This window comes from Solea solea, chromosome 8, assembly GCF_958295425.1.
Source record: "Solea solea chromosome 8, fSolSol10.1, whole genome shotgun sequence".
Classification (NCBI taxonomy): domain Eukaryota; kingdom Metazoa; phylum Chordata; class Actinopteri; order Pleuronectiformes; family Soleidae; genus Solea; species Solea solea.
The window spans coordinates 17,363,787-17,385,357 of NC_081141.1; the positions used below are offsets into that span (position 1 = coordinate 17,363,787).

General features: G+C 40.8%; 1 protein-coding gene across 2 annotated transcripts in view; it reads right to left on the reverse strand.

Moving 5' to 3' along the window:
* Positions 1–273: 273 nt before the first annotated feature.
* The window catches only part of dock8 (dedicator of cytokinesis 8), a 52,511-nt gene continuing 31,213 nt past the window's right edge, over positions 274–21,571 (reverse strand). For both annotated transcript variants that reach the window (XM_058635808.1, XM_058635809.1), the window contains 26 exons: positions 21,179–21,271; positions 20,586–20,681; positions 20,014–20,163; positions 19,767–19,880; positions 19,518–19,673; positions 19,187–19,326; positions 18,752–18,915; positions 18,153–18,304; positions 16,692–16,874; positions 16,374–16,500; positions 16,006–16,093; positions 15,835–15,931; positions 14,739–14,873; positions 14,282–14,434; positions 12,097–12,255; positions 11,868–11,968; positions 9,963–10,155; positions 9,075–9,218; positions 8,632–8,763; positions 8,292–8,426; positions 7,952–8,041; positions 7,152–7,388; positions 6,916–7,059; positions 4,484–4,590; positions 2,408–2,578; positions 274–2,023 (listed from right to left, as the gene is read on the reverse strand). In XM_058635808.1, the coding sequence (XP_058491791.1) occupies positions 1,972–2,023; positions 2,408–2,578; positions 4,484–4,590; positions 6,916–7,059; positions 7,152–7,388; positions 7,952–8,041; positions 8,292–8,426; positions 8,632–8,763; positions 9,075–9,218; positions 9,963–10,155; positions 11,868–11,968; positions 12,097–12,255; positions 14,282–14,434; positions 14,739–14,873; positions 15,835–15,931; positions 16,006–16,093; positions 16,374–16,500; positions 16,692–16,874; positions 18,153–18,304; positions 18,752–18,915; positions 19,187–19,326; positions 19,518–19,673; positions 19,767–19,880; positions 20,014–20,163; positions 20,586–20,681; positions 21,179–21,271 (3,513 nt within the window). In that variant the 3' untranslated portion in view covers positions 274–1,971. The remainder of the gene's footprint in view (positions 2,024–2,407; positions 2,579–4,483; positions 4,591–6,915; positions 7,060–7,151; positions 7,389–7,951; positions 8,042–8,291; positions 8,427–8,631; positions 8,764–9,074; positions 9,219–9,962; positions 10,156–11,867; positions 11,969–12,096; positions 12,256–14,281; positions 14,435–14,738; positions 14,874–15,834; positions 15,932–16,005; positions 16,094–16,373; positions 16,501–16,691; positions 16,875–18,152; positions 18,305–18,751; positions 18,916–19,186; positions 19,327–19,517; positions 19,674–19,766; positions 19,881–20,013; positions 20,164–20,585; positions 20,682–21,178; positions 21,272–21,571) is intronic.

Genomic DNA, 21,571 nt, shown 5'->3' on the forward strand with positions numbered 1-21,571 from the left:
TTTTATTTGAGTAGGGATTGCATATTAACATCAACATGCCTATATAAAACAAAATAAACAAGTACATTAAGTGAAAAAAACAATATAATAAAGAAAATAAAAAGAACAATAACAACAGATAAGGGGTACAAAAAACTTTGGCTGTGTTCCAGTGACCAACTGACAATCTAAAATATGTGATGCGACAAGACAAACCAGGAAAGTTTTTTACAGTGAACAAAATGTGAAAGTGTGCATTCTCAAGAGTTAAATAACAAACAACCAAACACAAACCAATGTACATATATTGCTTTATTCAGGTGGTTTAATACCATTGTATGGATGGCAAGTTAGATTTCCACATCTACCAGAGCACAACAGGTATGGACATAAAAATAACTCATAAAGAAACATAAATGCAGTCTCCAGTGGTTCAATACCACCAATATATGATACAACACCAGCTCTCAGCAATTTCTGGCATGTTTCAAAAATAGGTATACATTTTGATGAATAATTAATACTCACGCACGCTGTGTTAAAGTTTTTCATATTATTTATCAACTTTAAAAACATTCACCAGTTCATAAATATGGGATGTAACTAGAAACAGAGCAAAAAAACAAAAGAAAAACATTTTTAAACCAGTATTAATAATTTAAATAAAAATGTATGCCCACTTTTGAAACACCAAGCACATAACAACATATAACACTAATGAAATGAGCCGTTTCATGGATGTCAAATAAAATCAGAACATTTCTCTTGTGGAATGTATTCAGACATACTGAGTAAACATAATTCACATTGCAAAAGCACAGCTGTGTGGGGTGATTTCTGAGCATCTCAGTTCCTACAGAAACGAGAGAGGAATTGAATTTGGCACTGTGTGTATCGCTGGAAGTCTATTTACAAACAGGTACTGAAACGGCAGGATCTTAAAGTACCTAGTCAGCCACTGAATCCTGCTAAATACTATTTCCAATTAATATAATTATTGCTTTTATTTATTTTTATCTAAAAAATACATCTCCATAAAATAAAAGGCAAAATAGCTTTTCATACCTCTGTAAACATATTATTTATTATCTGATCTAATACATCTCCTATATACAAATGTGGATTTAGAGATAATGTATATTAGAGACCCAAACAAGTCCATCTGTCCTGTGAAATTACATCAGATAACTCTTAATAAGTTAAACTCTTCTACTAGCTACACGTTCAGGTACTGTGTGTCGAAAAAAATAATAGGACAAGAATAGCTTTAGGAGTTTACACAGGTATCAATGCGTTCTTTAATGTACATAAATCAATCTATAGCATTGCTACTCTAAGTGGCACTGAGTGGAATTTCAGAGGCCCTTTAGCATATGACAGAATCATTCATCATCACTGAGTACAAAGTGACTTCAGTATGGCACTCAAATCTTCTACTCGATAAACACATGTTCATTCAAACATTTACACCCACATACAAACAGGACACGGTAATTACTGGCATACATACAGGCCCTGGGCCAGCAAGGGCCTCAGAGAGGAAGTCAACTCAGCTTCTTTACCAACCAAGAGGAAACGTTTGCAGCATTATTAGGACTTGCAGTTTTATATACATATAAAAAAAAGAAATCAACAGAGCCTAAGCATCTGCAGATTTTACAGTGAGTGCTCAATAAGCCACACTTTGCTTAATTTTCCCACTCTCCTGTTTTATGTGCTCACCTCGCCATGCGTAACAAACCACTTTGACATCATGAATGTGGACATACAACAAATAAACACTGCTGGATTGTTGCAAATCTGCGAGCTCTCCATTGTGGACACAATGTACTGCCCCCCCCCCCCCCACAAAGGAGTGCCAGGGTATCACCAGCAATTCCTTTCCTTGTTTTTCCCTCATCTTTTATCTTATCATCTCTCTTCCTCTCTCAGGTGTGTGACAGTCTCTCCATCCCGCTTCGTAGCACGGTGTCTCAGATGAGTTACGGCATCTCAGGAGTTTTCCTCCTGAGCTCTGCGGAAACTTAAACGTTTGAAGGAATCCCTGTGAGAGGGAGAGGACAGCGGAGGAGAGATGACAAAAAGATAGACACAAAAGATGAGGAATGATGATGGGCACGAGGAAGAACAGTCAGGGCAGCAGAGATACTGGATAATGCACATTTGTCACGAGGATGGCACAAAGATAGGAACAACTGCTGAAGGTGCAATGTATGCTATGCTTTAAAGTTCAACTCTATCTGTACACAACTGCTTTATCATCGATGTCTGCAAAAGTGGACAGCGTGAATGAATCTCTGCTCAAATCCATCACTTCTCACTTTACTTTGGGTTTAGCAACAATACAGAGTGATGAAAAGATCAATGATATGTTTTTTTTTCTCTTTCAACACAGGATTGGCTGTTTGATTTTGGAGGATCAGTCTACCTGTTCTCTAGCCGAGGCCTGATGATGGGTTTATAGAGCTCAGGAATCTTCCTCTCCAGCATAGGCCTCAGGCTCTCTCTCAGGCGGTTATAGTTTTTCTTTAGCTCCTGTTGGTATTCCTTCTGGTCAGAAGTGATCAAGTGCTTATTCTTCTCAACTGCTTCGCCACACCTACAGGTGAGAAATCACACGGAGTCCGTTTCAAATTCTGTTTTCTTACAAGACATCGCATGAGATGAACAAAGACCTTGACCTTTTTAGTGTAATAACATCAAACCTGAGCAGCTTCCATGATTCTATCAAAAGAAATCTTTCACTGATTAATGTACTTCACTTGGGTATAATACTATACTGTATATCCAACAGTATATACATATGAGAGCTTTCAAAGTACCCTGTGTACCTAGAATGAGAGTCAAACTGTAAATAAACCATACAGGAGAGGTAAATTATTAATTACTTATTGGAAAAAGCCAAGTGTCGTAAGACAAAGCACTACAAGTCTGAGCTGCACAAAGAGAAAATGAAGGTACAGGGTTGTGTACCCTGGCAGTCTTTCTCAGGACACAAATCCAGAGATGGGGATAATTACAAACACATGTCTGAGTTTATCTCTTAGCTTTTAATGAAGGGAATATGGAAACTGCAATGTCGTAAAAACACAAGGTATAGTAAATGCACAGTGCAATGGGATTTAATGACGGTTCACAAGAGGAACTTGCTTTGAAATTGTATAAATGTGTGTGGCTCTTTCATTTGCAACACCCTTACAGGTTTTTTGAGCTGCCACTTTAAAACAAACAAACAAAACAAAAAAAACATTAACTAGAGGTAAACAATGAGAAGTGGGACTAGAAACGCCAGCTTGTGATAAGAAAAAGTAACGCAAAAGTGGATTTCAACTTCCTTTAAATCCGCTTGCACAGTGCACCACGCTCAGAGCCTTAAAATAGAGCCCACGGACTTCAACAGTCAGTCTGACCACAGCTCATTTCAAGACCAACATACCCATAGGTTCTCAGTGCAAGTGCATTTGTTATTGAAACAAACACAAGGCAGTGGACAGGAAAATTGTGGGTCTGAGAGGGAGACGATGACGATAACGTAAGAAAAAAAAAAAACGGTGTGTTTCCTGAGTGGATACTTTTTAAAGACGCCACAATGAGATCGCCATACCGTGCCAGCGTGCCTGGATTTAGGATAGGAAATAAACCTTTCTGAAATTACAGTAAATATTTGCCATCCTGGTTGCAGCAATCAAGGCAGCTGGAATGTGACACGAGGTTTAGAAAATGAAAACCACCTTTTTGGAGGCGAAAAAGTACATGCCCAGAGGATGAAATCACGCACACACACACACAAACACACGCTTACAAATGCAAAACAAGCCTTCTGCACAAAATCAGCACATCCTCAGTGGGAGGAGTGGTTCAAATGAGGTTATGCATATCCACAATAAACTGAAACAATAAACAATAAACCTTTGCAATTCCAGTCCATCAGTGTCACTATGGGAAATGAAGCTCCTTGCATATCTTTATAAAAAATATTAGCACCTTACAGTTTTTAAATTTCGGTCTATTGTCTTTTTTTAATGTATGTGATCTGTCTATGTGTCTGATCTTATCTGAGGGTACAGCTTTGCACCTTCATGTTTACCAAATGTGTATTTTAAACAGATTCTGACAAAATATTCACAGCCACAATGGGTTATATTCATTCACGGTCACACTACCAGTTTAATTGCATTAGGTATCATGTGGTTTGTGATTTAGTGGCAATTATAATTTCCATCTCTGCAACTTGACTCCATCACTCACAGCTATCAACAGAGCTCTTTTATCTTCCGGTGTATGTGCAGAGCATCCTGGAGAAGCCCTGCGTTCATTCAAAGACTCCCCAAGATGCTGCATTTCATTTTCTAAAAGTATTGTTCTATACATCTACATACCAAGAGAAGAAAAGCAAATGCAAATAAAACCATTGGTGAACTAGTTTATAACAAATGATGTGAGTTTATGGCTCTAGTAGTACAGTAAGTTGTCAGTAGGTGATGTTTCTCTGAACGCTTCTTACCTCATTATAAACTCTTTGAAACACAGGCGCAGTTTATTGTGGTGGCGGAAGAGCTTTGGATCCGCTGGGATCTCATTCAGGAAGACCTGGGCCACCTCCAGTGGGCCCTACAACGGGGGGGGGGGAGAAAAGAGGGAAGGGGCAAAAACAAAAGAGACCGGGTAAGAGAGAGACAAAGATGGAGAAAGCAGAACAGAAGTGCAGGAAGGAACGCGAGGAGGAAAGAGAGGAAGTGTTTGAGAGCAAAGGAGTAAGGTAGAGATGAGAATGTGCCTCATTCAGACAAGCGGAAGGGACTTGTTAACTAAATACTAATGGGCCAAGATTCTAAAGTAGAATATGAGAAAGACATCTGATCGGTGATTACCACGATTAGCCAGCTGTATGGCTAATATTATGGCTAAACCTGCACAAACAAACCATTTGGCTCCTATTTGCCAAGTATGAAATCGAATTGTCTTAACTTATATCCGCCATAAAATGCAGCGCACTTCCACAGCGCCTGCATCATGACAGGCACAGTAAAACAGCTCTTATTAGCATCATAAATGCATTGGGCCTTAGTCCTTTGTGTCAAGAGCTGTGGACCCACACACCAAAACACAGCCTCCTCTACTGATTCCAGTCGAGAGTTATATGTTTACAGAGAATCTGAACATCAGTGTTATGTATACAACCATCAGATCAGAGCGAGGGACCTGTCAGTACGATAAAGCATAGGGGAGGGAGGGAGGGAGGGAGGGAGCAGACGCTGTCCCTATTTCCGTCATTACTCCAGCATTCACCACGCTGGCAGGACCTGGAAACGATCAGATCAAAGAGAGTGCTGGTTAAGCACGGCGCGCAGCACAGACATGAAAGGAAGAGGGGCCATGAATTGACATTTTAACTAAATCAGGGGAAAAGCAGAGGGAGGATTAGGGTTATGGACGGGCTAAGGGCTTTGATGTGTGATCATTGTCATGTCTCCCACCTGCACTCTGTGACTACAATGGCACTGTAAATGTGATAAGATAAATAGAGGTAAATTATCCTGGTTTATTTCCCCCCCTGCACATTACGTAGGGACAATGGAGCCACAAATAATAGAAAGACCAATCATATCAGGGAAACAGCCACGAATGGTTAAAAATGAAGAATGAGATCAATTCAGATACAATTTTAGCCGACAGACAAGAGTGTAAAAATAGAAGCAGTGGCTTTATTCACAAAAGCCCCATTCACACATGTGGTATTAACATCCGTCCTCAGTGATAAGATCGTATGTGGATACAGTCAAGTATGACTGCTCACACCAAGCAAAAATGCTTCCTGGACGCGTCTCCTGTGACCACATGAGCTCAGATTTGGCTTCCCCGCCCTTTGTTTAAATACCCGTTGATGTCATAACTTCTGGCAAGAACAAAATGATGTTTTTGATTATGTAGAGATGTCACCGTGTTTCGTGTGTGCATGCGCGCAGGAACATCATTTTGTGTGCCAACACACTTTGCTTCCTTCAACGCACTTTAAGAGCTATGACACCATTATCAATTGCTGTAAGAAACATCTTTAAAAGGAGGGTTACGGAACGTTACGAGTAACCAGCAACACACTTTAATGATGTGAGTGCGTCACTTGCTGTACAGACTGTAAAGCCCTTTGAGGCAAATTGTGTTTGTGACGTTGGGCTGTATAAATAAAATATACTTGACTTGACTCGACTTAAACAAACCAATTAGGAGGTGATCAACATTACTCCATTTATCAACGTAGTTTCAGCTCCTGAACCTCTCCAGCAGAACTCGATACACTGGTAACATTAGTTGACATTGACTGCATCCTCACTCTGTGTTTTGGTTGCTTTTGTGGTTTTAGAAATAAAGAAATCCAGAATTCTTTCGTTTTCCCTATGTCATTTTTGACCCTTATACATTGACCCGCGTGGGCTGAGGTCCTCGTGTTAAAATCAACATACTTTAAATATGTTTTAATATATTACCGGAGAAGCAAATTATCATTCACAGCTAAAAAAAAAACAATTATTCAATTTTTGGTCAAATAAAAGGAGAAAAACAACCAAGCTATATACACACTATGTGTTCCACCCCTCCTCAGTCTTCCCCATTCCCTATGTGTGTGTCTCAAAGTAAAAAGTGAATCAAAGCTCTACTCATGTAGTGGAAACGCGTCTTTAGAAGAAATACTGAGGATGTCAGCTGAGGAGGAAGACTCCGGTGCATTCTGAGGACACATCATGCTCATGCATGCTCAGCAATGTGTCCACATGCTTAAACCGCCTCTGAGAGGGCTTTTGTGATCAGATCTGAAGACAGACTGAGGACAGATTGGGAGCATTCAGACTTGTACCTGCACGTGCCATCTGCATGTGATCGGATCACTCAGGTCAGATGTTAATAATACCAGAGCTCACTGCCGTGCTCCTACATTACCTGGTTAACAGTGGCTCCAACAGAGCCTTGCAGCAGCATCTGTAACATCTTGGCATCAGGCTGTTCTCTGTGAGTGGCAACAGCCAGCTCTCTGGTCTTCTTCTGCATGTCTTCTATGGCCACTTCAATAGGAGTCAGGTCAAACTGGGAGCAAAAGTCAGACAATATCATACACATTCATTGCAGCAGTCTTCAAGCAGCAAATGTTGTTTCTACACCATGGCTCTGGCCCTTACCTCCTCTTTCTGGATGACGTTGAGGCGCGTCTTGATGTAGGGGAAGGCATGCATGGTGGTGAGAATGGTCTTCCTCTTGTACTGCTCATTCAGTTCACCCCGGGGGCGTCCGCTCTTGGTGAAGGGTGTGGTGTACATGAAGCGCCGCAGGTTGAAATTCTTCTCAAAGTTTGTCAGCCGGTCTTTCATCTCGTAGTCGTCAAAGTAGGGCTCCACATAAGTGATTTGGATATACGCCTGGAGGAGGAGCGGTGGTATTTTTGATTCATAAAACCAGACTGTCAATTTAATAATAACTCTGTGCTTTTAGCTGGAGATTGTATGCATGTATATGTTTTGCCAACAGCCATTAGAGGGCTGGGCCAATTTTTGCATTCCTACCCTCTGGACTGATCTTTATTTTTAGGATTGCTGCACTAATGAGCACAAACAAATCTCCGCATGTTCTTTTCTTCTGCCAATTTGCAATGTAGGCAACATAACACAAAAATATAAGATTGCACATATTCAGCTTTTTGTAATGTATTACAAGCATTTGGTTCTTCACAGATAATAAATAGTCATTTATATTTAGCCAGGTCTATAACTCCACACTGACAAAAAAATCATGTGTATGTTATATTTTCTCTGTTTTAATCCAGTGCAAAGTGTCTTTGAACAGTGTTATTTTGAGAAAAAAAGGTTAAATTTGATTTACTATGTAATGGTAAGTCATTGCCTATTAAAAATCAATTCAAAATCATTTGCTTAACATCTTTGGATCTTCCTCTAATGGGTGTTGTGATATTATTGTCTCCTACCTTGTTGGGATTGAGTTGTTTTCTGTCCACAGGTGTAGAGTCCTTGATCATCACCAGGGTGTCATCTCCAAAACACTGATTGTAGAAGTTCTAGGAATCAGGAGAAAACTGGTTAGTCACTTATCACTAGTTTTGGAGCAAATTGGACTTGTGGAATGATTTCCCCCCCCCCCCTTTAGGCATGTAAATAAATACCAATCTTTTCTGTTGCATGCAAAGAATATTAGATTTCACCAGTCTAGCCAGGCAGCATCTTGCTCTGTTTATTCTGCCACCATCTCACATTAACTCACAACATACACATGAGCACATTCTGCATGGTCTCTCTCCTCTCTCGTACCTCCAGCCTGTGTGATATCTCCGGCAGATGTGTGATCCCTGGCTCCTTGTAAATGAATTCTCGTTCGTCCAGGTCACCTAACTTGGCCCCATAAAAACCCACCCGGAAATAGGTTCCAAACATCCTCTTATGGCCCTGAAAAGATACAGCAAATCTATATTAGAAAGTGTAGCTATAGTTATCAGTGTGACATGATTTTACACATTCTGTAATCACTTTAAAAAAAAAAAAAAAAAATAGGTACAATAATTTAGGTACATGATACCTTACAGTGTTCTACTGATTTTCAAACATTTACCATATAAACGAGGCAGCTGCTACAGTGCCCTATGGCCATTACCTTCTGAATGATGTTGTCAAAGGCTCTCTGTAGTTTGTCATGAGTGGACGCCAGTTTTCTGAAATCTCTGTGAGCCTCAAGGATCGGTATGATGATCTTGTAGACCTCATTCACTGCCTCATAGAGACCACCCTGGAAAGACAGACACACAGACGTTACAATTTACTCCACTACATTGGCATGAAAACAATGCAAATTAAACTATCTCCAAGAGACAACATCATTATTTTATATGTTTTTTATATTTGTGTTTTTGATACATCCCTGAAGCTGTTTCACTTACATTTGCTGGTAAAAATATTATTCATACACTAATATTTTTGAGTATAAGCTGCTTCATTTTTCTAGAGCGAGAACATAATCTAAACTAGATTTGGATTATTAGTATGCAGTACAGATTTGCGACACAGCCACAGGTTCCTACTCATAAATATGAGTCTCACATTGCTGAAGAGCTCCGCAGCCTGCTCAAGCAATCCCACCAGGCCGCTCTCGGTGAAGTAACGTCCTGAGCACACGCCATCCTCGTCTGGGGACAGGATGTCGTCTGACACGGCCGACTCCTCCAGCACATTGGGGGAGATGTTCTGAGGAGAGAATCAGTCAACTAATTGATTAATTAAGCCTCTAATCAATCACAGGACTTTAAGAGGAGATGTCCGACAGTGGGAAACTAAACTAATTCAATGACCGTCCAATCAATGGCCTGCTGTCTGCAACAGGCCAGAGTGTCCTGTACCAGAGGGCAGTAGTTCTTCTGTGTGCCACAGCTCATCAATAACATCTTCACTGTTCCTGTTTTCAGTTTAAGGGAGGATGTATGCAAGGGACCATATTTAAATGTTGACGTTGTGAGTGTACAGCTCCCCCCACTGGACACGGGGGCTTCCCTCCCTTCTACACCTTCTAAACAGCAGTGTGATGAGTGTATTTGATGATGTGATTGACTTTGTCTACGATAAATTGCACTGTGAGCACCTGACGTCGTATGAAACAACATTTCGTACTGAAGTGGAAACTTAAGTTTGACATTAATTAAACTGAACTGAATTTCCAAAGACTCTAAAATAAATATAAATATATATATATATATATATATATATATATATATATATATATATATATATATATATATATACACATATATATAAATATATATATATATATATATATATATATATATATATTTGAGATATTTATCTAATATTTAGTTAGTTCCTGTATGATTGCATTTGACCTCTAGTTTGCTTGTCTACTTAAGCAAAACACTTTCTTTTAATCAAATTCATTCACATTCATGATATGTGTACATCCACACTTGTGTTTCCTACCTGGAAGGTGACACTCCCAACAGGCAGGTACTTGTGATCCTCCAGCATGCTGAGGTACTCAGCCACCAGAGCTGCAGCATGGACCAGACACATAGCAGACTCAGTGTAACACTTCCTGTTTATGTGCTTCTCTGCCATGTTCTGCAGCCAGGTCAGACGAAGGTCAGGAGATGTCTGATAGCCCTTTGCTATCCTGGGGATGAAAGGGGGGGGGGGGGAGAGAGAGAGAGAGAGAGAGAGAGAGAGTATTTAGTATTTGTCCTTTTTCTTCCTTCTTTCCTTTTCCTGTTAATAGCCTTATTGAGATTAAAATCTCAAGAATGACTCTGCCAAGAAGCAGCATTGAGGAATCAAGTTATAACATGCGCAGGCTACGAAAAACGTAAACTATCAAGCAAATCAAAAAAGGGCATAATAAAAAAAGACAGTCAGTGGTAGTTAAAGAAGACACAAATACACATAAAGTATGTATGCTGCATACTGTAAAGGGAGATGGAAAACCCTCCCTAACCAAACAGAGGCGGGGTCGTTGATTTAAAGCTGGGGTTTACACGTCCTCAAACACAACACACAACTCAACACACGCTGCCTGGACACTGCTAGATGCTGACTTAAGCGCTGGGAGGACATCCATGTTAACATACACTACATCATGTCTAAATCACCTTTAAGACAACACTTAAACACACAGAATGTAAAAATAACAAGACGCTGAGGGAGCAGCGTGGGATTATATCTTTCAGATCGCTTCCTGATCAAGTGACTGATCCTCTGCCTTTCTCTAGAAGTCGTTTTTTATGTACAGCTTTTTTTTTTTTTTAGTTGCATACGTCCACAAAATAATTTTAAGAAGTGTGACACACTCCCTTCTCTCTCTCTCTCTTCCACTTGCTTTCTACGCATTCGGAAACATTTTGGCTAATGTAAGTGCACTACTCAAAAATACGTTATATTAGACTTGTTGTTTTCAGATATTTTAATCCAGAAATCCAAATCAATGGCAGAGTATGCCAGGGAATTAATGAATCCATTCAGCCTAAATATATTATTTAATCATGTTTATTACGGTACTGCAAGGGCTACAGTCACTAGGTTTTGTTTTTTTGTTTTTTTATTGTTGACTATCACCACGTAAAGAGGATTTCAACAAATGAAGTGTTTGAGAAAAGGTCCCAAGCTTTAATTATGGTTTAAGCATAATTACAGTACAGTTTCTGTCCACAAAACTAAATGTTTGCATGAGACCGAGTGCTGATTATTGGTTTAGTGGTGTTTTACAACACTCATTAGCCAAACACTGAAATAAATCTAAAAACAAGATGCTGATCATGAATGGATTCAAGCAACTGGAGGATTGCCTGTACATTGGCCTGTATGTGTGTGGGCAATCCAAGGTACATATTGAGGCGAGTGCAGTCAAATGTGTAAAGTCGTTCTGTACAGCTGTCAGGTCACTGGGGCCAAAACTCAAACACAAACATGACAAATGATACTTGTACGGTGATATTAGAACATGTCGAGGTAAAGTGCCTGAATCAATATACAGCACATGTAGGCTCTATTTGTCTCAGTGCCTCCCTGGTCGTATTTCTCTACCCAAGCACCACACAAATTCAAACACATACACACACCGTTTGCATCTGCATATACACAAAGCCAGATCAGAAGACTAAACTGCTACCACATGGTTACCATAGTGAGGGCAGCAAATACAGGCACAACAGCCCAGACCACAGAGAAATAGGAACCAGCAGCACACCAGAGGGAGAAACCACAGTGATGAGCGAGGGGGAAAGATTAAGAGACGGACACTGAGCACAGACAGAATTACGAGGACGGCTTTCTTTAACAGCTAATCTATAACCTACAGTCATCATCCATGGACAGTGTGTTTTGGCTTCTCACCTGTACATGAGGTCCATTAGCATTTCAGGGTCTTCCTGGAACTCCCTCATCTTCACTGTGTCTGACAAGATACTGTTGAGGTTTCTCAGGAGCTCATCTACCTGCAAACACAAACAAACCCTAACAGGCATGAGGTTGTGATATTACCAAAAATCAGCGACGTAATAGAGTAGTGGTAAAGTAGTAGTACTTTGCCTGTGTTTGTGCATTTGTGTGTTTTATTACATACCTGTGAGGGCAACTGCGTGTTCTGCATCTCGGTGTCCTCCCCTGCATATGCCAGGATAGTGCGCAGTGAGCGTCGCAAGTATTCGTCCTGGAAGTCGGACGACTTGCCCACCAGTGAGGCAAGTGACATGGTCACCTGCATCTTCACTCTCGAGAAGTTCTGACGGAGAGAGACGTGACCACAGTGAATGTCACCATTTTACATCTAAGACAAAATGAGCAAACAGTAATGATTTGCTCTAATACTGCTACTGTGTGATGAAGTGTAAATGCATGAGTGACATAAAGGTTGAGCTGAATTTCCACTCTAAACACTCTAAAATGATACATTCACTGCAGGTCAGAAAAAGGTATTATATATGTATATATATATATCCAATAGCAAGTCACGGCCCGAATTATATGCAGTATACTGAGGCAATACAGCTTTGCACGAAGAAGAATACTCCTTTTTCTCTCCCTAATTGACTAAATTGACCTCTAAACTGCTTGGTTACCATTAAAGTGCCAAGAACGACTAATGCATGTTTACCTCAGGAAAAAGGCTCTTCCTCAGAACCATTCTCTATTTTTCAAACACATCAGTGCCTGAGTATCACATATATGAATACCTATTAAATGCAGTTCGCTAGTTTGTTTTTCTTTTTGATATTTAAAGTCAATAATCTGTCCCATGCTCCCTACCCTTTCCTTGTCTCTCTATTTTTCACACTACCTGTGCAAAACAAAAGGCCTGACAAACAGCCATCCATCTTCAGCAGGGGAGACGGTGTGTATGTGTGTGAGAGATTGTGCTTGTGTATGTGTGAACTCCCATCTATCTCCAGCATGACCAGCTAAGCGGGAAATGATCTCCCATTAGCACAGACATAATCACCCATGGATCATCTCTACGGCCCCATTCTGTTCAACTGAGCATGGAGCCAGCGACTAACCACCCATCACTGCCCTCTAACTCGGTGTGTGTGTGTGTGTGTGTGTGTGTGCGTGTGTGTATGTGTGGACTCAAAAGAACCCTAAATGATGGCTTAAGTCAACAGAAAAGCCTCTGTCCCCATTTTCTTCAGGTTGTTTTCAATGTGTACCCATTTCTAGTGATTTTTTTTTTCTTGGATCTTCGAAAAACAGCAACAGATATTTTCACTTTACATTGTGAAAGTGTACAATTTAAGAGCTGGGGAGAGGGAAGAACGTGTACAACAGAGGACAGAGCGAGACGAGGGCGGATGAAGGGATGAAAACGTAAACAGAGGAAAGATAGGAACTCCTGTGCGAGGGAGTCGCACAGCTGATTCAAATCAGATTTTTTTTGTACACCATATAAACAAACAAACAGTGGGAAATACTCCCTTTAAAGTGGACACGTCTGTGTGTGCTCCATGGACTGGTGTCTGACTTTCATTAAAGTGTGCAGACTGTAAACACAGGAAATATCGACGGCAATGAAGGCTATCGAACCAGCAGAGAAAATGAAAGAAGATACTCTGTCTTCCATCTAAACCGCCTGTACTTTGGATTTGTCTCACGTCAATTTTCTTTTGTTTTCTTTTTTTATTTCCCTCCATCACTGCGTTACCTCTGGCCAAAACATTGCGCTATCTCCATTACGATTTCCTCCTTTCCGCCTCTTTCACGTTCCCTTTCTTCCTGCCCCTAAGGCAGATATACTCACACATTCACACATATAGATGTACTGACACACACACACACACACACACACACAGGTCTGGCTTTCATTACTTAAAGAGGGGTTGGAACATGGCTAGGCAGACAGTGACATATCTCTCTGCTCTTTTCTCAGAGACACATCCTTCAGCAGAAACTTTCTGCAGCACGCTCAAAATAGACATGGAAATGATATTAAAGCGGAGCAGGAGAGGAAAAGCAAAGATGGGATAAAATGTGTGCGACACCCTGCGTCTTTGTATCGTCACTGGGAAACATATCACAAGCAAAGCTGAACTCTTGTGTGCGCCTAAATTGAATTTAATCTGACATAAATGCATTTTCTCCTGAAAGCTTAGATGTCAGATAAGGTTTTATCTGACAGAGCGGTAGCACATGCCTGACATTTGCTACGCTGTGTGTTTCTCTGTGTGTGTGTGTGCATCCTCACAACCCACCAGAGCGTATACACAAAATCATATTTATATGTGATTACATGGTTTCGGTGTGCGTGTGCTTACACTGGCATTACTGTAGCTGTATCTCATGATGAGATAGAGGGTGGCACAGGCCTGGCTCCTGTTCTCATCAACAGGGCTGCTGCAGTAATGTAGCACCTTCTGGCACAGGTCCGCACACTGCTCCGCCTCCTCCTCAAACAACAGGTCCCCGAACTACAAACAAACCAAGATACATGATGTCAAGGTAGTACACACACACACACATACATATATACAAAAATAATCTCACTTTTATCAGCAGTTTGCCGCCCACTCAAATAAATAAGAACATTTAATGTAGACACAGGTAGTGTTCATGTAAACACACCAACCCACACAACATCCTCCTGAAGTACAGCACAACACAACACACACACACACGCACACGCACACGCCTCATTAGCACCAGGTTTTGGTCTCCATGAAAACTACCAGTCCTGACAAGATCAGTATTCACACACAAACACAATCAAAGTACCTTGACAACCAGTGCTCTGAGTGTGCTGAAGGTGTGAGAGAGGAAAGATGTGCTCTGGTTGCAGGTAAGCGAATGCAGTAACACCTTCAACACCCCTCCAACCACGCTGTCCTTGCAGTCGGCCAACGGCAACGCCTGGACATGAGACAGATGGAAGCATTGACAATGTGACTAATGACGACGGGGAACCAGTTGCATGCAAAAGCTAATGTTTAAAGTGTGTGTTAAGTGATTAAAAAATATCTTGTGACTTTGTCTGTACTAATCACCTTGCTAAACCTGAATGATTATTTTAAATAATGTCAAATTTAGCTACATCGTCTGCTCTGAGGCATTAGAGGTGTGTCCCATGGAGGAGCCAAACACACACACTCATGCACATAAATGCTTTAGTGGGGACCAAAGCAGCTAAACGTTGCCGTTTTCTGTGAAGTGAGGCACATTTTCACGATTAAGACATCTCAACTACCTTGCAAAGCAAAGGCAGCGATGTAGGCGCTGGTGCAATTATTCACAAGACAACGGTTAATCACTGACAAAGCATGCCAATGGAGTCAGTGAACCATGTTTTTAAACGTGCCTAAAAATCCTGAACAGAACACTGGAGAGAAAGTGTTTTCAGTCTTTACTCCACATTTCTGACATACATTATATAATGTGTGATGAGGAGAATCTATGCACTTTGAGCTATGAGCGTTTAGTTACACAGACACAAGTGAACAACAACAACAACATAAATATAGATTAATCGAGATTAAATTCCTTCCATGTGTGACAGTATATTGAACATATCAATCTTTGCGTTGAACTTATTTTCTCATCTGCATCATGGCAGTTCACAGAGTGATATCACACATACAGCATTTCTCGTAAGAATCACATTTCTCTGGTTTGACTTAGTGCCTTAAAATCATTCTCCTGAAAGAAAGCTGAGCAGAGCTCATTTCAACAGCCTGTGAGGAAATGTTTTAGTACATCAATTATGAAGGAACATAAATGGATTTTTATATTAGGGCTTGCTACCGACAGATATTTGTTTTGTTGACTTTACAAATACGTTTACAATAACAAATGCATAGTGTTTGCGTTCTCTGACCTGGACGATGGTCTCCAGCAGGTCCAGTACTATGAGGTTTGTCTCTGTGGCTAAGTTTCCACTAATCAAAGCCTCCTGATCCAACTCTGCTTTAGTCCTGGACAGAAAATGATATAAGTGAGACAGGAGAGAGAGAAATCAAAAAGATTCACCACAAGGGGTGTGACATACTTGTCGTGTCGGTCATTGGTCTGTCTCCACTGAGTGAGGTCTTTCCTCCAACGCAGGTTCTCTCTCTGACGCAGAGTCCTATCTGTTCCTTTTAGCGATTCAAAGAAACACATTTTATTTTATTTTTATTTTATTTAATACAGCTCTAACCAACATACGGTACACTCATGTTCAAACAATGCATGACACCTGCACAAAATGGGACTTGGTACTTCCCATTGTTTGCAGACTGTACATTTACAAACCACTGATAAAGTGTTGAACATGTGTGAGCTCACTAGATTTGGAGGTAGTGTGAGACCAATTCAAATTGTGACAGTGTAGCAGTCCAGGTTGTAATCCTGAAGGTGCAGGGGAAAATACACTACCTCCAACTCGTTTCATCATTTCGCCACGGGCGCCCATGCCTCTCAGCAGGGCTTCTTCTAGCTGCAGCTTGGCCTGCTGGGACTTCTGTAAGGCCTGGGTGCTCACTTTGTCACTGCTCTGTTTACCCTACACACACACACACACACACATATGACATATACACAACATTTCTGCATGATAAATACATATGCACACATGGTATACATAGCCGTATGTGTATATAAACACTGAATTATTTATTATATATAAGACTCTTAGAACTGCACTGACTCAAACCAGAAGAAAAAGGGAGAAAGTAAATACATGAGCAAACTGACCCTGTACTCAAAGCAGGACACGCAGATGGTGAGGAGCTCCAGCAGCTTGTTGAGCTGTGAAGGAGGCATATCTATAGTCCAGCGCTGAATCAGACTCTTCTCAGCGTTCTTCATCACCCACAGGAAACATACCAACAGGTGGCGACTGGTGTCGGCTGCCAGCGTGGCTACAGATTTACCTTGCTGAGAAGAGGAATGTAGAGAGGCAGATACGATCATGATGGTGCGGTGTAATATATTGACCTGACTGTAAAGCATGAAATGTCAATCTGTACATCTACTGTAAGTGCACCGGCACCGATATCAGTCACATACAGTCATTTTAGACCATTTATGAACGTATGAAGCTGTTAACAACACATTTGTGCTGAGTCATTTCAAAGACAAAACTCTCCAACTATGTAACAAATATTTTTTCCCAAAAAGAAGAAATAAACAGCCCAAACATTTTTACAGTTATCAGTATTGGACCGATAACAATTCCCATCCCTAACCCAGACTTGTACAGTAGACAAAGACATACAGACAGACAGATTTCATGTTGTTCTAGTGAAGCGTTGTTCTTATTCCCATCTTAATAGGTGCTAAATCTACTGCAAAGTCATTTACTTTCATTTGTGTGATGATGAATTGTTTCTATACAGGGCTACTGCTGCTATACTGTGTGGCAGCTTTGATAAATGTTGTCATTAACCTCCTAGTGCTCCAGGTTTCCCACCAAGAACCCGGTTTCTAGGTATCTGTTCCACAGCAGGAGAGAGGGGAGTTCACCAGAACCGGCATCAGATATTTGTAGCCACATATTCACCAAACATCACTTTTGAAAATAAGCTGCATACTGACAGTTTTCTTTCTGTTGCTAAAAGTAAAAAGACTCAAATATTGTTTTTAGTGGAACAGCTTCGAAATGAAGAGCACTCTGGAAGCCGCCATGTTTGGATTGTTTGGATTTGTGATTGATCCAAGGCTGATGGCACAAACTCACAACAGTATTTTACCCAACAACAAAGTAAAAGTGATTCATCTCTTGGAAAGAAGCTAAGAAAGCAAAAGAGAATGGCAGTAGTCAGTTTTCGTGCCTGTGTTGTTGCTGTGGCTACACTTGATGGATGTGTTTGTCAGAGAGGACGACCCTGTTCACTTATGATGCCAATGCCTGCCCATAAACCATCTCCTGCAGATGTGTGCGTCCGTGTGATTGTGTGTGCGTGCGTGCATGTGTGTACTGTATGTTTATGTGTGGTTTTTCCACGATGGATGAAGTGTGTGTGCAACTCTGACAGCTAATCAATCTACTTCACAGCAGCTCACCTGTTCAGAGGCAGACAACTTACAGGTACAATCACACAAACACATAAACAGATGCACTTATGAACTTTTTCAAAATGATTTTTTTTTTTTAAAAAGGCATACTACAGTAAGTCATCACCTTCAGATTAGAAAATAATTTCTGAATTTTACCATGGATGCCATGGAAACGAGGACATTCCGCCCCAGTGTGTTAAAGGGGTTGCCAGCGATCGCCAAGGCAACAGACTGATTGATGGGTGGGACATTTTCAAGGTCATCCTCAGGTACGCCTGTCTTGTTCTTCCCGCCACGTGTGTCAGAAACTACAGAGACAAACAGGGTCAAATACTGTGTTTAACTGAAGGTAGGAGCCTGGAGTGCTAAAATAGACACAAGAATAAATCATTTCCACAGCTATACTGTCGATGTTTAACAGGGAATTACAGCTACAACAAAGGTTATCGGTTACGGTATCGTAGCGGCAGAAATGCACAATGAAAAACACTGATGTCTTAAGTGCACTTGACATTTTTGTGGTCGGCCAAAAACTTTAGAACCCACTGTTATTTTTTTATTCATTTGGAACTTGCTGCTGTGATGTAATTGTTTTAAAAGTCACCACTGTGTTCTAGTTGCTTAGCTCTCATTGTTGTGTTCTGTAAAATAATTCCTGTAATAATTTACCATGGATATGTTGAGTCTGTGCATATAAAAGAGTCTGGTTGACATGGACAATCTATCAATGTAAATGTGTGTGTGTGTGTGATTACCAGTGAAATCCAGATAATTTGTAGAGTCGATGATAATCCCCACTAGGGGGAGGTAGAGAGTAGCCACCTTGGCTCTAACTTCAGGTTTAATACATCGATGGTCAAGATCATGAGAACACAGCAGGCTGTAGATGGCATTGATGGACTTTCTCTGGACTTTTCCCCTTTAAAAACACACACACACATTTATATATACAGACATATCAAATGTACTATCTGAATACACTAATAACATACGTAAACTGAACACAGACATTTACAGATGTATATTTGCCTGGTCTTTTAGTTTCCACTGAAAATGAAGGTTTAGCAATAAGTGACATGACTTGAAGAAAGCTGGTTAAGCACTAACTTACATTACACTACAGATTTGTGTTAATGAGGTTATATGAGGAAGTATCTTGGATATACAGTAATACGCCTGTGTTTCCTTACCCCTCCGACTCCATGTCAAGGGCGGCACTGAGCTCCGTCAGCAGCAGACCTGTGAGGTAGTGCTGATGCTTGAAATCCTGAGAAAGCTCAAACAGCCCCAAGATCCTCTGCTGCTCCTGGAAACTACACGAACCAGAGTTCTGAGGAGGAGACAGAAAAGAGAACCACAAAATGTAGGTCAGATATTTGTTTCATACATACATTGTTTCATGCTTTCCCTAGAACGTCTACTCTTCAAGAGGGTACGATAGCCCCAACACTTTTCCTATTCACGGAATTTCTATTTCTATTATTCCTTCTACTTGCTAATAAAGGATGATAAATTAGAGACCTGTGAGGAGATGGATGGGCATGGCGAGGCAGGGGCAGAGGCAGGGCTGCTGAAGAAGAGGCTCAGGTTGAGGTAGTGCTCATGACTGCACAAGATTCGCAGGAACTCCAGGCGCATGCTGATCAATGTCGGCATGGAAACACTTTTAGCCGACATCTAGGAGAGAAACCAAGCAATTTATTCTCGGTTTTGCACAAGCAAAATGTTAAAGATACAGTTGTTACAGTTTCACCATTAGTGCAATTTCACCTGGTTGCAGTAGTTTTTCACCAGCTGGAAAACAAATCCTCGATCCATGAGAGACAACAGGTCATAGAGGAAGAAGGCCAGGCTAATGTTGACTTTCTCTGCTTGCTCTACCTCCTAAAACAGCAACAATCAACAAACAGTGCTAAGTGGATCTTGTCGATCACTCTGACCTGTGGTGTAGAGGGCACCACCGACATAATGACCACTGAGGCTGAAACTGCCTCCACCAAACAAGCACTGTCCAAACCTTTTGTTGTTTGACAAGGATGGTCCCGATTTCTGCTGTAACCACAGAAACAATGGTGGTCAGGTCGTCTTTAAATCGGTCAGAAAAGCGATTTCTTCGAGGGACATTGTGGTTGTCCAGGTAAGACACGTGTTGGGCCATGCTTTTCACCTGTTCAAGCAATCACACGCCAAGCAAACAAACATGAATCATGAAATATGAACCCCTGCGCTCACAAAAAAAAACATGGACAATTCCAATGACAAAGACAAATGTGATTTAAACGGATGATTAACACACAATCACTCAACTTGCCAAGTAACGTGACAGATGCAAAGTTGATTTGATAAAAAATGTGGCCCGACAATGAAATCTTCATTGATCATATTCTATTCTCGTTTTTCATTCAAATGACTAAAGATACCGTCACAGCTTAAGTGAGTGTCTTTTAGACTGAAGAAATAGTGAATGGGAGGCATCAGAGTGAACGTGAAACTTTCAACGCCCAAGAAGTGATTATCAACGTGTCCTTCATCACACTATAAAGCCAACAGTCATGTTTAATACACAAACACACAGAAACACAAACTGACCAGTAATTCAAAGAAGAACCAGGCATATTTATACACGTTCTCTCTGCAGACCCCCGTGCTGACGACCATCTGTAGGGCCAGCTCCTCATGAAACTGCTGTAAGACAGAAAACACACAAACTACAGTGAGACCCGGCCTTTTTGGTGACCGCTGATTAAATTAATACAGTACATCTCTAGCAACTAACTAGGAAATCATTTCTGGCTGAGCATTGACCAGGGAATAAAAAGAGCGACAGTACTGCTATACTTAGTGTCACACTGCCCCCATGTGGTCACTTGTGTTAATGTCTAAAACTCAAGCTGTTCAGAGTCTGCAATGTACTGATAATTCTGACAGCATTGATTAAGTAGGTTCACATTTGTGACATACCATCAATCAATTACTATGAGGTACATAAAAAGAATAAATATAATATTTACTGACATCCAATTATGCTTTTAACAAAGATGTTTCATTTTCCCACTGACACTTATTGATATAAACCCTTTTTTTTTTTCTCAATGCTTCAAAGGTACTGATAATGATCAAAATCCAACATGTTGTGTTGTTGAGAAAATCTGAGTCAAAATTGAGAAGTGAAAGCTTTTCACCTTTCTGTTTGAGGGACGTGTGTTTCCTGCGAGATTCTGGTGGTTGTTTACTTCCACATAGGTGGACATGCGGCAGCCAGGGTTGTTGAGACCCTGGGGACGAAAACACACGCAGGATCTATCATCACGTTGAACATGATGGATGCTTTCATTAGAGTGGGTGGCTCGTGGTCTATTACAATACCTAATGTACTGAGGGAATGAATTGCAAATTACTGGGGGGGGGTTTGTGTGTATTAGGGAGTGTGGTGAGATACACAGATGAGTGTGCATGTTACAGCAGCCTGTTATTATCAGGTTATTATTAAGTGGTTACTTCTTTTTTAACGCAATAGTTTATTATAAAAAAACGTCCGGTTGTAGGTTGTAACATGAAAAGATTGGTGAATAAAT